Genomic DNA, 15,433 nt, shown 5'->3' on the forward strand with positions numbered 1-15,433 from the left:
ATTCACTCTAGTGTATTTTTCATTTCAGATATGGTATTCTTCAGTTCTGATTGGTTGTTTTTTTATATTTTCTGTTTCTTTGTTGAAGCTCTCACTGAGTTCATCCATTTGTCTCCTAATTTTGGTGAGCATCTTTTTGACTGTTACTTTGAACTCTTTATCTGCTAAGTGCTTATCTCCATTTTGTTTAGTTCCTTTTCTGGGGTTTTGTCTGATTCTTTCATTTGGAAGGTAATCCCTCATCTTCTCATTCTGTCTGTGTTTGTTTCTATGTAGTAGATATATCAGCTACATCTCCTGGTTTTGAAACATTGGTCTTAGATAAAAGGTGTTTTGTGGGGCCCTCTGGCACAGTCTCTCCCTGGTCACTGGAGTCAGTTGCTCTGGGCGCTCTATCTCCCCTGTATGGGCTGCATGTGCCCTCCTCTTGTGGCTGAGCCGGGATTGCCGTGGGGGTGCTGGCTTTGGGACTGGTCCTGACCCAGCTGGCTGAGAGGGCTGGCTTTGAGTGCTGTAGGTAGGCTGATGTGCTGATACTGTGGTTTTCTCATTGTTTCCTCTCAGGGAGCATGTGATCTGATTTACATTTGGTCACTTGACTAAGATAGCCTCTACCAGGCTTCTTCAATTGTAAATTTATTCTTTTCTCCTTTGTAAGTAATAAATATTATGTGGGGAGGTACCTTATACTCTGAAAATACCTTATTAATACCTCATTAAATTTTTAATTTATTCATTTGTTATTTCTATCAGCACAGATTCCTGGTTTCCAACTTTGTTTAATGTGTTATAGTTTGTTAGTAACATTATATTTTGACGTCCAAATTTTCCCAAATTTGGCTGTTAGAAGCCCTTTCAAACTGGCATCTCTGTTCATTTGACCTTTACTCACCATCCTTTAGGAAAAGGCAATGGCACCCCAGTCCAGCACTCTTGCCTGGAAAATCCCATGGACGGAGGAGCCTGGTAGGCTGCAGTCCATGGGGTCGCTAAGAGTCAGACACGACTGAGCGACTTCACTTTTACTTTTCACTTTCATGCATTGGAGAAGGAAATGGCAACCCACTCCAGTGTTCTTGCCTGGAGAATCCCAGGGATGGCAGAGCCTGGTGGGCTGCCGTCTATGAGGTCTCACAGAGTCGGACACAACTGAAGCAACTTAGCAGCAGCAGCAGCACCGTCCTTTGGACATTTCCTTACTTCCTGTTACACGGTGTTCCAGGCTTATCTTGTGTAGAACCAAGTACATACCTTTTCAGAAGAAGCTTCAAGTTCTGAAGTGCAATTGGGTTTTCTGATAAAAAATACATGGCTTCTGCAGAGACATTTTACTCAGCCTAGTTTTAGAGCATTAACAATTTTAACTATCATTTCTTAAGTACTTCTGAACCAGGCAATAGGGAGATCTACAATCCATAATGAAGATAAAATATTATAGTTGTCAAATGTCAGCCAGGTAAATTCATGCAGGATCAGTAACATGTGTCTTTTAAGAAAAAGATCTAAACTTGAGACTTCCAAAAAATTTAGAATTTTATGTTGTCTTGCTTTTTTAACAGCTAAGACTACTTATTTCACTTAATTCTCAAAACTAACCTATATTCACATATGAGAAAATTAAAGTTTATAGGCACACCATATCTGTAAATGGGCTTCCCGGTGGCTCAGTGGTAAAGAACCTGCCTGCAATGCATGAGATGCAGGAGACCCAGGTTCAATCCCTGGGTTGGGAAGAGCCCCTGGAGGAGGATGTGGCAACCCACTCCAGTATTCTTGAAACATAGTTATACAGTAGAAAATGGATACATAATCCCTCTTCTCAAAAACATTGAACATCTATAAATGAGTAAGCCACGTAGAATGTATTTGTTGTTGTTGCTATAGTCGTTGTAGCTGCTAAGTCATGTGCCTAGAAGGTAACTCTGAAATAAGACCTGGATTTGTAGTTTAGCTCTGTTGCCTACTACTTTGTTCAGTGTGTTTAAACTTATGTATCATTATCTGTAAAGTGAGAATGACACTTTCTGAAGGTCACACTATGATTAGTTAGGTAAATTACTAGCACAAGTCCTAGTATGTACAAGTGCTCAGTAAACCCAGGGTTCTTCCCTCTGTATTATAGATGTGCATGCTGTGCTAAGTCGCTTCAAGTCATGCTTGACTCTTCGCAACTTATTGACTGTTGTCCTCCAGGATCCTCTGTCCATGGGATTCTCCAGGCAAGAATACTGGAGTGGGGCTCTTCCCGACCCAGGGATCGAACCTGAATCTCCTGTGTCTCCTGCATTGCAGGTGGATTCTTGACCACTGGGCCACTGGGAAGCCCATTTACAGATATGGTGTGCCTATGAACTTTAATTTTCTCATATGTGAATATAAGTTAGTTTTGAGGATTTAGTGAAATAATATGTGAAGGGTACATAAGTTGAGATTGTAATAATGGTATATGTTATTACTAATTTGTATTGAGAAATTTTTTTATATATTGAGGGAAACTGAAGAAACATACCTATTAAAAGACAGATGGACGTTTGATTTTAAAAAAGGGAGAAATGCTGCAAATGCTAATTTAAATATTGCATAATGGATAGAGATCCCAGTAACTGCTTTCTGTAGTCACTTGGGACTTCTGTTATGTTTCATGTTCCTGTGAGTAAGTGTGGCATCTAAGTATAGTATGATGGAGCTTAGGAAGTATCAGATAATCAATTATGATCCCACTGCTTTTTTCAAATATAAACATCAGTAAGGAAAATGGTTTATTTTCATTTTTCAGATAGCAAAAGGAACGCTATAGCAACTGTTGCCTGTGGTATTAACAAATCATTAGAGTATCAGACTTCAGTTTTATTTGCTGTTTCCTGGTGATAAATGGAAATATTAATGGTATTAATATCATACTTTTTGCCATATTATATTTTAGATTAGAGGCTCAACAACTATTCTTGGTAAAGTTATTCTTAAAAATTACTTATTATTAACTAGTAAAATATTCAGAAGGAATATATTGTGGCTTATGTAATAAATCAAATTTCTGATTATTTATAATTTATGCCTTGGAATTTTTTTAAAGAATATCAAAATATATGAATCAGTGACATACGCATCTGGTATATATAGGAATATCACTTTCATATGCAAGAATTTCCTGTAGCTGATTCAGTTTACTGATTCACAGAAGATAAAATTTTAAGATTATCTTAGAAATTTTTCTTTTTATAGATGGAGTCTGAGGACCAGGGAGGTTGTTTCTTCCCCAATGCAAAATATGCATGTCTCAGGAGTTGATAGTATCTATCTATTATTTTATAATGTGTGTTTATAATGCCTCTGAAATATTATTTATTCTTGTTTTTAATTTTAGGATCAGTATAGTTTGCAGAAAAAGCACTGAACTAAAACAATCCAGAAACATGGGATGCTAATTGTGGCTCTGCCATTATTAGCTCTTTGAGTAACCTTGAACAAATAACTTACCCTAGCAGATTTTTAAAGCTCTTCTAGCCCTATACTTTATGATTATTTGATCATTGATGTCACTCTTTCTTACATAGTGAACTTTTTCTTTGCTGTTTGGTAAGTCTGGTTAAATAAATTCATCTTGAACTTTTTAGGTTGATTATTCTAGACCTTCAGCAAAACACAGGAAAATAGCTACCTCATTTCGTGATACTTCTCTCAAGGACATTTTAGTGCTAGCATGCTCTCTTCTAAAAGAGGTAAGTTAATAATTGAGCACCCTGTTTCAGAAGAATTTCAGATGAATTCCCTGGTACCCCATTCTGCCTTTTGAGGAGTTATTATGGATACTTTTAAGTACAGTTGTTCAGTTGCTAAGTTGTGTCTGACTCTGCAACCCCATGAAGAGTAGGTATGCACAAATCTAAACAGTTCCAAAAAATTCACTTTTATTTAATAGGGATATAATAAAGTAGGATCCAAAGGTAGTTTGATAACTTGTCTTTGGGTAGTAGTTTCTTTGTTTTCTTACTGTACATTGTTGCAGAAACTAATTGAGACTTTTGAGAGGGGTCGGGATTATTCCCCAGAAGCTTACGACTGTCCCTCCATATTCAAACAGCCTCTGAGAACCTTTGTTAGCTGAACGTGTATCGTTTATTCATGAAGTCCCCCCACTTTTTCTTGAAGAATATTGTATTTTCAGTTTGTTCCAATTGCTCCTTTAAGCTAATGAATCCTGTACATTTATACATTTGTGCTGAATAAAGTATTTGTCCTAAAGTTGCTTCTCACACCTGTAAAAGGTGACCTCCATTTTGCATTTAAATAATGAAAGGTTGTTATCCCCATTTTACAATATTAAGTTTGAGAATAGTCTATTACCGCAACATCCCTTTGCAATTTCTTTTCTTTTTTATTTCTTTCTTTTTTTAAACTAATTTTAATTTGGCACTGAAGTTATTTAAATTAGATTGAGTAAAAATTTTTAATTGATATATTTCATAATATTTTATTTGACTTTGAACCTTTTTCAGATACTGGCCAAGCCTTTAAACCTTCAGGATCAGGATCAACAAAATCTAGTAATGCAAGTCTTGAAACTGGTCCTCAACTGCCTTAACTTTGACTTCATTGGCAGTTCAGCAGATGAATCTGCCGATGATCTTTGCACAGTACAGATTCCAACGACTTGGAGAGCAAGTAAGAAGAAAGTTTAGTATAAGGAATGGTCAACATAAAAGACATAGGATTAAGCAATATTGTTGCATTATGTGCAATTATCTGTTTTTTACTTGGCAATCAAAAAGTTTAAAAAATTGTAACCCAAAGTAGCTGCTGATACCCAGTGTTGAAATCTGTTTTCCTCAATTTAATTCATAGTTACCTCATATTTTGATTTTGGAAAAAAGAGAAGACAGCTCTATTGTTGGAGGAAAATAAGTTTAGGTAGGGAAATGAAGAGTTCTGTTTTCAAATTTTCAGATAAACAGAGTAGGAGAGGGTATAACACTTGGCAAGAGATATCATCATTTTTTCAAAGTTATGAAGAGAGTGAATTAGAGTAGCTAACTTAGCAAAGCAGAATTGCAATTTACTTTTTTACAGAGAGGGATACCAAAAAGGAGCAAACGCATATGCTCTTACTCATCCTGGAAAGATGGTGACAGTAGGGTTTTCCTGTTGAAGTCAGATCGGGGAGTGGGGCTGATAGGCTTGGTGAAGAGCCTGTGTTCTGCACAGACACCCCCGGGGCCTTCTGTACCATCTGTGCTGCTCTGTGACTGCCCTTTTCCCTTCTCTAAGTGCACTTCCCTCTCAGTTCCCAAGACCAGAGCTTTTTTTCCTTGAGAAATTAAACTGGAGAGGTTTCATATTCCAGGGTATCAGATACAGTAGAGAAGGACCATACATTTGGTAAAAACTTCTAATATGGAAATCAGAGACTAAAACAATTAAAAGGAACTTAGTATCTTGATAGTGGTGATGAATGCATGAACCAACATATGTTGTAAAAATTGCGCAGACTAAATACACAGATACCAACACACACAAACACCCACACAAATACATGTAATATTGGGAAAGCCAAATAAGATTGGTGGATTTTATCAATGTGCTTTCTTGATTGTAATATTGTGCTTTAGTTTTGTAGCAACTTACCATTTGGGGAAACTGGGTGAATAAAACATAAGATCTCTCTGTATTATTTCTTGCAATTGCATATGAATCTAATTATCTCAAGAAACATTTTTAAAGGGGAGAGTTAGTAGAAACAAAGTGAAGAGTAGAAATAAATTTCCAAAAGGGTTAATTAATATCCTCAGAGAGATTAAGAAAAAGTAATGCATTCCTGAAACATGAATAGAATGTTGTTTCAAAAACAGAAGTTCAGAGACTGTTCCAAATGTAAAAGTTGCCAAAATAAAACATTCAGTAGAGGAGTTGGAAGATAAAGTTAAAGAAATATCCTAGAAAGTAGAATGAAAAAAAGCAGGAAGAGATTTATAGGAGGAAAAAAATATAAGAATATTAGAGTATGAAACTAGGAGGCTTGGCATTTATTAGGAGTTCAGGAAAGGACAGGAAAAGCAGAAGGAAATTTGCAAACAATACCAAAATTTCTCAGCACTGAGACACATAAATATTCAGATTGAAAGATCCAATAAGTACCCAGTTACATCATTTCATAATGAATGAGAAAAATATATACTAAACTTCATAATCATGACATTTCAGAATAAAAGTGATAAAGATCCTAAAATCTACCAGAAACAAAGTCACCTATAATGGACTGGGATCAAGAATAGTATTAGACTTCTCAACAGTAGCACTGGAAGCAAGAGGGCAATGGAGTAATAATATCCCCAGATTTCTGAGGGAAAATAATTTTCAAACTAGACTGAAATTATCAAGTATAAGAGAATAAAAATATTTTCAGACATGTAAATTATTCTGAAATTTATCCTTTATGTGCCTGCTCTTAGGAATCTACTTGATACACAGGCCAAGAAAATAGAGGATATGGGGTTTTGGAAAGCTTTAACACAAGAAAACAGTCAGCAGACATAAGATAATTATGTAACACATTTGGGAACAGTCATTCTAAGTTGAAGAAGGCTCTGGGAGGAAGGGTGGGAAAATGGAAATGAAAGTTTTTTAATGTTATTGACTATGTGGAAAATAGCATGAAGAACATTTTACACATCTGTCAGAGCATTTGGAAAGAATTAGTGACAGATATCTGTCTATACAACTAAGTACAAAAAAGATGGTATGATTAAATCCAGGGAGTGTTAGAAATGTGATATAATCATAGTTTACTTGGCTCAGCTGTTAGAATTATTTACATAGTCATAATAAATGCATAGAATTGACTTAATCTCAAATTGTTATAATAGTAGATGTATTTTTGAGAGAAGATGGTTTGTAGGAAGAGTGGTGGGAGTAGAGGGGTGGGTGATTAGACATACACTGTAACAAGTTCATTTGATATCTAAAAACAGTCAAATAAAAACATGTAGTACATACAGCCGGAGAAGACAATGGCAACGCACTCCAGTACTCTTGCCTGGAAAGTCCTATGGACGGAGGAGCCTGGTGGGCTGCAGTCCACGGGGTCAGGAAGAGTCGGACATGACTGAAGCGACTTAGCAGCAGCAGCAGTACATACAGCATGTCATTTGGAAACATATTTAAATATAGCTGCTGCTGCTGCTAAGTCGCTTCAGTCGTGTTTGACTCTGTGCAACCCCATAGATGCCAGCCCACCAGGCTCCCCCGTCCCTGGGATTCTCCAGGCAAGAACACTGGAGTGGGTTGCCATTTCCTTCTCCAATGCATGAAAGTGAAAGTGAAGTCGCTCAGTCCTGTCTGACTCTTAGCAACCCCATGAACTGCAGCCTACTAGGCTCCTCCATCCATGGGATTTTCCAGGCAGGAGTACTGGAGTGGAGTGCCATTGCCTTCTCCGTAAATATAGCTAAGAGTTGAAAAGTAGTCAGAATGGAGTAGGGGACTGCTCTTTTTTACTGTGTACTTTTTAGTACTGTTTACTTTTTGATATTGTTTGAATTTTTAAATGTTTATGTTATTTTAATATAAATGAAAACAGTGAGAAGGTTCTCTCAGTGAGAACTGTAAATGCTACATAGAAATAAGGAGCATCTGATCTAATTCTATCTTCGTATTATTTCCATCTTTCAAAGGGAAATAGCTAGAAATTTAAAAGGAATTAGCCTAACTAGAAATAAAGATTGGCTACATGCTGAGGTCTTAGAGTTCTTGGTTTGTATGATAATGTCTTACTGTGCTAAATATCACTGAATGAAAAGTAATGGTGTTAGATTTTTTTTTTTTTTTTTTCAGTTTTCCTGGAACCAGAAACATTGGATCTTTTCTTTAATTTGTATCATTCACTTCCACCACTCCTATCTCAGTTAGTAAGTAAAACTCATTCATTATTTCATTTAAAAGTACCTGTGATATTTATCTCAGGGTGGTACATATTTACTTTATTTATATTCTTGATTGAGTTTACCTCTCATAAGAAATTCTTAACACCATCTATCTGGGATATGTATTGCTTAACCTATTTGTCAATTTCTACTTATAGTCCATAGTTCCTGCCATTTCACTGGTGAGCCCAAAACCCATAACTGGTGATTTAGTTCATGCCCATAGCCAAGACAACCTATCAACCTCTAAAGATCTTTTTTCCTACTCAGTCCCCAGCTCTTCTTCTGGTACTCAGTCCAGCAGTTTGCCACACCACCTGGTACCTTCCCTTCTCTTAACCTCTCTCCAGCTCTTTCTTCACTGCGTGGCTCCATGTCAGGCTTGCCATGCAGCCCCCATCAGATGTCTCCAAATGAGAAACCAGGGGGATCTGCTCACTTGGTTTTATGTTCATCACTCCAGTTGTTCATTTTCTTTTTTGAATCAAGTTCTATTGTATGGTAAAAAATTCAGACTCTTTGGTTACATAGAAATTTGAGATTCTGGATTCCATCTTTGTGGAATCTAAAAAAGAGACCAGGCAAGATTGAAAAAAAAAGAAAAAGTTGTCACTTTAATATCTAAGCTTGTAGAAGTAAAATTGGAGGATTCTTATATTGTCATTTCCTGAAAAAAAAAAAAAGTTTGATTTAAATATGAGCGGTATGTTTGTTTAGATATGTCATTGCCTAGAAGGGAGGAATAGGTTGACAAAAACACTGCCCCCTCTCCTTCTTAAAAACATGCTTGCTCTTGAAACGAGGGTTTTATTAAGGGGATGGTTTTTAAACTGGTTTTCACAGGACACTCATGTTTCTAGATGGTACCATAGAACTTCAGCCTTCTGTAGCTTAAAAAAACCATGGTTTCATGCTATGTTTACAGTTATGTTTAGGGATAAAACAAACAAGCTACTGGTGCTTAAAAAGTAGAATGGAAAACTGCTTTAAGAGAGTGTTGCTACCATTTACTGTGCATGCCCTATCATACGATTCTTACCTCACTTCATTCTCACAGTGGCCCTGCAAGGTGAGTATTGTTATCCTCACTATGTAAACAAGTCAACAGACCCAGAATGGCCTAAGTGACTTTCTAGATTTTAGAGCTGAGGTTCAAACTCAGTGGTTTTGGCCCCAAACCTCTACATATTTTTAACTGTATTAGTCGTTCCTAATTCTACACATTGGAAAGAAGTTTTGTTTTTTTGGGATGTTTGTTTGCTTGTGTTTTCTTGCTTTTAACATTAAGGACGGTGACAAACCGAGTAACATCTAAACTGATTTTTTTGCCCATATTCTCATCCTTGCCTTGAGACCCAGACATTTTGTGTGAAATCTCCTAACTGAAATATTTAGATATTGACAGATAATTCTATTTTTTTATAAGTGGGCAGATACACATGTGTGGACCAAAACAAAACATATGTGGGCCAGTTTGGGGCCTCTCAATTAATAAATGAAAGGCTTCAGTGAATTCCAGTAGGATAATTAAGAACCTGAGTAGTGAAATTGTCTAATAAAGTATTAACTTAAAGAAGATAACTAGGCCAGGGATAGATAATCTGTGAGAATTTTTATAGGCTATCTAACTGTTTCAGGAACATTTTCCAAATTGTTCTCAAGATATTAATAAATGGTGTGGGCAAGATGGTCTGTCACCAGATATATTTGGGACATGCTAGATTAAATAAAGTTACAGATTTTTTCCTACTTATAGGATACTGCAGAGCATTTTGTGTAGTATTTCCTAAACATATTCTGCAACAACACGATGTTTTCATTTTTTCATTTTGGTGAAGCACCTGGTTCATCAGTTTGAAAAGGTTTAGGCAGCAACAGCAATTGGGAGCCTTTTGAGTGTATTCAGATCCTGGCTCTGCTCTGGTGTATCTAATATATCTAATATATACAAAAGTATACAAAAATATTAGAGGAATTTTATATACAAACAAATTCTAATGGTGGGATTGAAGATTTATGGATGGTGGTAATGATCAATGATATTTAGTTTATATTGTTTTTTGGATTCTATAATGCTTTTTCATCATTAAAATTTTAAGAATTTTAATGTAAAAACTAGTGTTCCTTTCGTGTGGCCACAGTTACTTTTAAAGTTGAAATGAATTGTTGTTCCTGTTTTCAGGCACTTTCGTGTTTAGTTCAGTTTGCTTCTACAAGAAGGTCCTTATTTAGCAGTCCTGAACGTGCCAAGTACCTTGGTAATTTAATTAAGGGAGTAAAAAGGATACTTGAAAACCCTCAGGTATTTATGAAGTAATTTAATTAACATTAGCATATATAAATACAGTTTTTCTGCTGAAAGGTGCATAATAAACTTATGACATGGTTATGATTCTGGAAGAAAATACATATCACAGTCTTCTTTCTTAGCTTTCATCTGTAGTATAAATGGGCAGTTTTTAAAAGTACATGTTTTCCTGACTGATGTCTGTGTTGTTTTTATTTTTCCCATAGGAATAGAAGTTGCATATTTTATTATGTTTCTGTTTTTTTACCATTGTGTTTTGCTTGTACTTCTTAAATTACTGAAGTGATTAGAGTTATATCTGTATTCTAAACTAGAAGACAGTATAAATCTGGATGTTAATATTGAAATATGTGGCTTTAAATTATGAAATAATATCTTTTTGTCCTCTTGTGGGCAGTAAGAGTTTGTAGATTTTTAAATCTACTCTCTATGTTAACTGCAAATCTTCAATGGCAATATTCATTTCAGAGAATTGCAAAGCCATTATTTAATTAGTGATTTTGGGTGTCTGGATAAAATTTGTTTCACTTTAGTTTATATCTGTAGTGAAAGTACAGATTTTAAAAGATTAAATGATGATTTAAGGAGGTTTATCTAAGTCTTTTGGCTGTTAATAACTTTTGGGAGAGACAAACTTCTCAAACTATAAAGATAATAATACACATCCTGTCTTCAAGGGGCTCCCTGGGGACACCTTTCTTGGTCTTTCGTTTTAACCTGTCCTTCTCCCAGAGTTCCGTCTATATATTGTAGTACTTTTGTTAAACTTTCTGCTGTACATTGCAGCAGTTTATATGAATGATTTAGAGACAGGGAGTTGCTTGAGAACATCATGCCTGTGGGTACTCAATAAATACTTGTTGAATTAAAATATATTTCTGTTATTTATGTGTACACATTTAATCTAAGTGTAGTGGTATTGCTCTTTTCTAGGATTTCAAGAGCCATTCTTGTTTTCCATCTTACATATTTTTCAGCTCTTGTACTGACTTCTGTCTAACCCACAATACACACATACACATTTGCTCTGTCTGTCTCTCAATTCTCTCTCATGCAAAGTTTTTGGGTGATATAATGGTTACCAAACATTTGACTTAGTTATCATGGTCAAAGCTTCCTCCGAAGCCTCTACTATGAATTCCTTATTACTAATCATTTATGACAACATTAAGCCCAGGGGGAATCATTTTTTTTTAAATTGATACCTACCCAGTTGATGCAAAGTGCAGTAAGTACCCATGAAAACACTGAAACTTAGTAAAATACTCTTGGAATTTTATTGATGGTGATTAGTTTGGTTTATTTTTAAGTTTTTAAAATAGCCTTCCTTTTTGTCTCATAATTTAGGGTTTGTCTGATCCAGGTAATTATCATGAATTTTGTCGATTTTTGGCTCGTTTAAAGACAAATTATCAGCTAGGAGAATTAGTTATGGTGAAAGAATATCCTGAAGTTATCAGATTGATTGCCAATTTTACCATTACTAGTCTACAGGTAAGTAAAAATACATTGTTGATGCTAAACTGTAAATAGAATACTTTCTTGATAAGATTTGGTAGGGATTTTTAAAAAAGTCTATTAAAGCACTTTGCTAAAAATATTCATTGCAAGATTTTAGGAAAAAGTTCTTTGTAACAAATTTTATAATAATAATTTAGAGGCCATCTGATTATCTAATAATTAAAGAGTGAATTGAGAAACTGTGGAAAAATCTATGTGGAGAAATAAAATAAAGTTTTACAGATTAGGCTTTGGAAAAATTCTTTTTATAAGTTTGGGGAGAAGTTTTAAAACCATATTTTCCGCATGATATCAGCTCTTAAAAAATATTCATGGAAAGAAGATTAGAAGGATGTTCACAAAGATTTAAAATTTGCTATGTTAAATGTTCATTAGTGTTATAATCAGAATAAGTTTAGTTTTAAATGTATGTTTAGTTATTTTGCCTCTGGAGTTCTTATTCTAGGAAGATATGATATCAGTTTAAATAACATTTGCTTTATTTTTTTGTAGCATTGGGAATTTGCTCCCAACAGTGTTCATTATTTATTAACTCTGTGGCAAAGGATGGTAGCATCAGTTCCTTTTGTGAAATCAACTGAACCCCACTTATTAGACACTTATGCACCAGAAATCACGAAGGCCTTTATCACTTCTCGCTTGGAATCTGTTGCCGTAGTTGTGAGGTATTGAAAACTAAATGTTTTTGTTGAATTTTCATCTTCTGCATCTCGGAATTTTTTTTCAAATGGAAGTATAATTTACCTGTGGTAAAATTTGACCTTTTTCAGTTTTGTGAATTCTGACAAATGTATACATTTGTGTTTAACTAACGATACAATTGAAATATAAAATAGTTCCGTCACCCTAGAAAGTTTTTTTAGGTTCCTTTGTAGTCAGACCTTTCCCGATCCTTAGCCTCTAGCAATTATTAATCTGTTTTGTTTCCCTAAAAATTTTGCCTCTTTTGAATGCTTCGTAAATGAAATCATACAGTGTGTAGCCCTTTAGTCTGGCTTCTGTCCCTTGGCATAATGCATTTGAAATTTTTCCATTTTATGTCAGTAGTTCTTTACTTTTTATTCTGAATAGTATTTCATTTTATGAATATATCATAGCTTATTAATCCATTCATCTTTTGGATTCTTTGTGTTTAAGTGTTTCTATACAGATTTTTGTATGAATGTAAGTTTTTATTTCTCCTGGGTAAATACCTAGGTGTGAGATCTGGGTTGCTAGGTAAATGTGTATTTCACTTAAAAAAAAATTGCCAAACCATTTTCAAAAGTGCCCATTTCGTTCAGCATTCCTACCAGCAGTTTATGAAAGATCCAGTTGCTTTGCATCCTCATCAGCACTTGACAGTCAGTTTTAAAAACTTTTAGTCATTCTGATAGATGGGATGCCTCATTGTTGGTTTAGATTGCATTCCCTTAATGACTGATAGAGCTTCCCTGGTGGCTCAGATGGTAAAGCATCTGCCTGCAATACGGGAGACCTGGGTTCGATCCCTGGGTTGGGAAGATCTCCTGGAGAAGGAAATGGCAACCCACTCCAGTACTCTTGCCTGGAGAATCCCACGGACGGAGGAGCCTGGTGGGCCACAGTCCCTGGGGTTGCAAAGAGTCGGACACGACTAAGCAACTTCACTTTCAATGACTAATAATGGTAAGCATCTTTTTGTGCTTATTTACCATTTCTATATACTTTTTGGTAAAATACCTGTCAAATCTGTTGCCCATTTTTTGATTGGGTTGTTTGTTTTCTTACATTGAGATTTGAGAGGTTGGTCCACTTTGGTCACAAGTCTTTTTATCATATGTGTTTTGCAAATATTTTTTCCAGTCCATTGCTTGCCTCTTCATTTCCTTAACAGAGCCTTTCGAAGAGCAAGAGTTTTAAAGTTTGATGAAGTCCAATTTATCCTTAATTTTTTTCTTCTAGAAGTTTTATACTTTTAGAATTTAAATTCAGGTCCATAATCCATTTTGAGTTAACTTTTGTATATGATACAGGGTAAGTTTCCATGTTCTTTTTTTCCCTTTTTTTCCTTTATGTATATTGAAAACTGGTTATCTCTAACACCATTTGTGGAAAAGACTCTCCTTTCTCCATTGAATTGTCTTTACATTGTTTCCAAAAATTAATTGATCACATACGTATGGTTCTATTTCTGGACTCTATTCTCATTAATCTATATGTTTCTCCTGCTAATACCCTGCCTTGAGTACTGTAGCCTTATAATAAGCTTTGAGATCAGGTAGTGTGAGTCTTCCACCTTGCTTTTCCCTTTTAAAAATTATTTTGGCTCTTCTTTTGCTTAAATTTTAGGATCATCTTGTCAGTATCTACAGAAAATGTCCTTCTGGAATTTTGACTATGATTTCACTGAATTTGTATAATTTATTAATTTGGTGGAAGAATTGACATCTCAGCAATATTGAGTCTTCAGGCAATAAGCGTGTTTATCTTTTATTTAGCTCTTATTTCTTTCGTCAGGGTTTTATAGTATTCAGTCTTTAAATCTTTACATATCTTTAATTAAGATTTAATTAGTATTTTAAGTTTTCTGGTGCCTTTCGAAGGTAATATTTTTCAGATTTACATTTCCATTTGTTTATGTTAGTATATGGTAATGAGTTCTGTATATTGATCTGTATGTTAGCAACTTTGCAAACTCACCTGTTAATACGAGTAGCTTTCATATAGTTTCTTAGGTACTTTTATATACATAATCATGTTTTCAGTTATAGACATTTTACATCTTACCTTCAGTGTCTTTTGTTTCTTTATCCATGATAGAATTTTGATTTAACTTAAATAGAATTTATTTGTGGTGAGTAGAAGTATGTCTCATTCTAATGTTGTCTGTCTTCCTATTATGTATTTGCAGAGATAATTTAGATGACCCGCTGGATGACACCACCACTGTATTTCAGCAGCTGGAGCAGTTGTGCACTGTTAGCAGATGTGAATACGAAAAGACATGTACTCTTCTTGTACAGTTGTTTGATCAGAATGCACAGAATTACCAAAAACTTCTGCATTCAGCTTCCAGAGTAACTGTGGACATGGCAATTCAGGAAGGTCAGTACATTTTATATGACTATTTAGGGTATTATGTTGAATTTTAAGTAGCTTCATTAATCAATTTATTTAATAATTTTATTGTAATTTATTTTTATTTATTTCCCCAATTTCTGTTCTTCTAGTAATCAATTAATTTTATTAACCTTCTGGGTATTTTGGTGGCTTGATGATTTTAATTCTTAAAAGATTTGCAGGGAATATTTCTCTCTGGAATCAGTATTAAAAAAAGCTGATGATGATCTTTGAGTAGAGTTTATTAACTTATAACTGTCTTTTAAGTAATTATGTTTCCTTCTTAGCTATAGCTGACTAAAAATTTTGAGCCCAATGTTGGCCAGTTAAAAGTTACGTAAGACCTGATCATGGTTTTATATTTGTTTATTAGCCTTCATCATGGCTTTTTTTTATTATTATATTTTAGTTTCACAATTTCCTCTTTATTTTTCATTCTTTACTGAAGAAAGATTTATTTCTGTGTATGTCCTTAAATCCTTTCTGGAAAATAGGAAATTAAATACACTTTTCAGATTTTTATATGAGATGACTTATGAGAATGGAACTGGCTGTATATATTTCTAATAGAAGGCAGTTTAATTATAGTTTAAGGATGTTTTTCTTT

At 34.7% G+C, this 15,433-nt stretch overlaps 1 protein-coding gene across 6 annotated transcripts in view; it reads left to right on the forward strand.

Annotated features, from left to right (window-relative positions):
* RANBP17 (RAN binding protein 17) overlaps positions 1–15,433 on the forward strand; it is a 375,933-nt gene that overhangs the window by 33,449 nt on the left and 327,051 nt on the right. For all 6 annotated transcript variants that reach the window (XR_003507255.1, XM_027520587.1, XM_027520586.1 and 3 more), the window contains 7 exons: positions 3,615–3,719; positions 4,497–4,662; positions 7,828–7,901; positions 10,099–10,218; positions 11,572–11,718; positions 12,238–12,410; positions 14,618–14,811. Coding sequence is in view for 5 of the 6 variants with exons in the window: in XM_027520587.1 (XP_027376388.1) it covers positions 3,615–3,719; positions 4,497–4,662; positions 7,828–7,901; positions 10,099–10,218; positions 11,572–11,718; positions 12,238–12,410; positions 14,618–14,811 (979 nt within the window). In the remaining variant the exon portion in view is untranslated. The remainder of the gene's footprint in view (positions 1–3,614; positions 3,720–4,496; positions 4,663–7,827; positions 7,902–10,098; positions 10,219–11,571; positions 11,719–12,237; positions 12,411–14,617; positions 14,812–15,433) is intronic.

The sequence above is a fragment of the Bos indicus x Bos taurus genome, chromosome 20, assembly GCF_003369695.1.
Source record: "Bos indicus x Bos taurus breed Angus x Brahman F1 hybrid chromosome 20, Bos_hybrid_MaternalHap_v2.0, whole genome shotgun sequence".
Taxonomy (NCBI): Eukaryota; Metazoa; Chordata; class Mammalia; order Artiodactyla; family Bovidae; genus Bos; species Bos indicus x Bos taurus.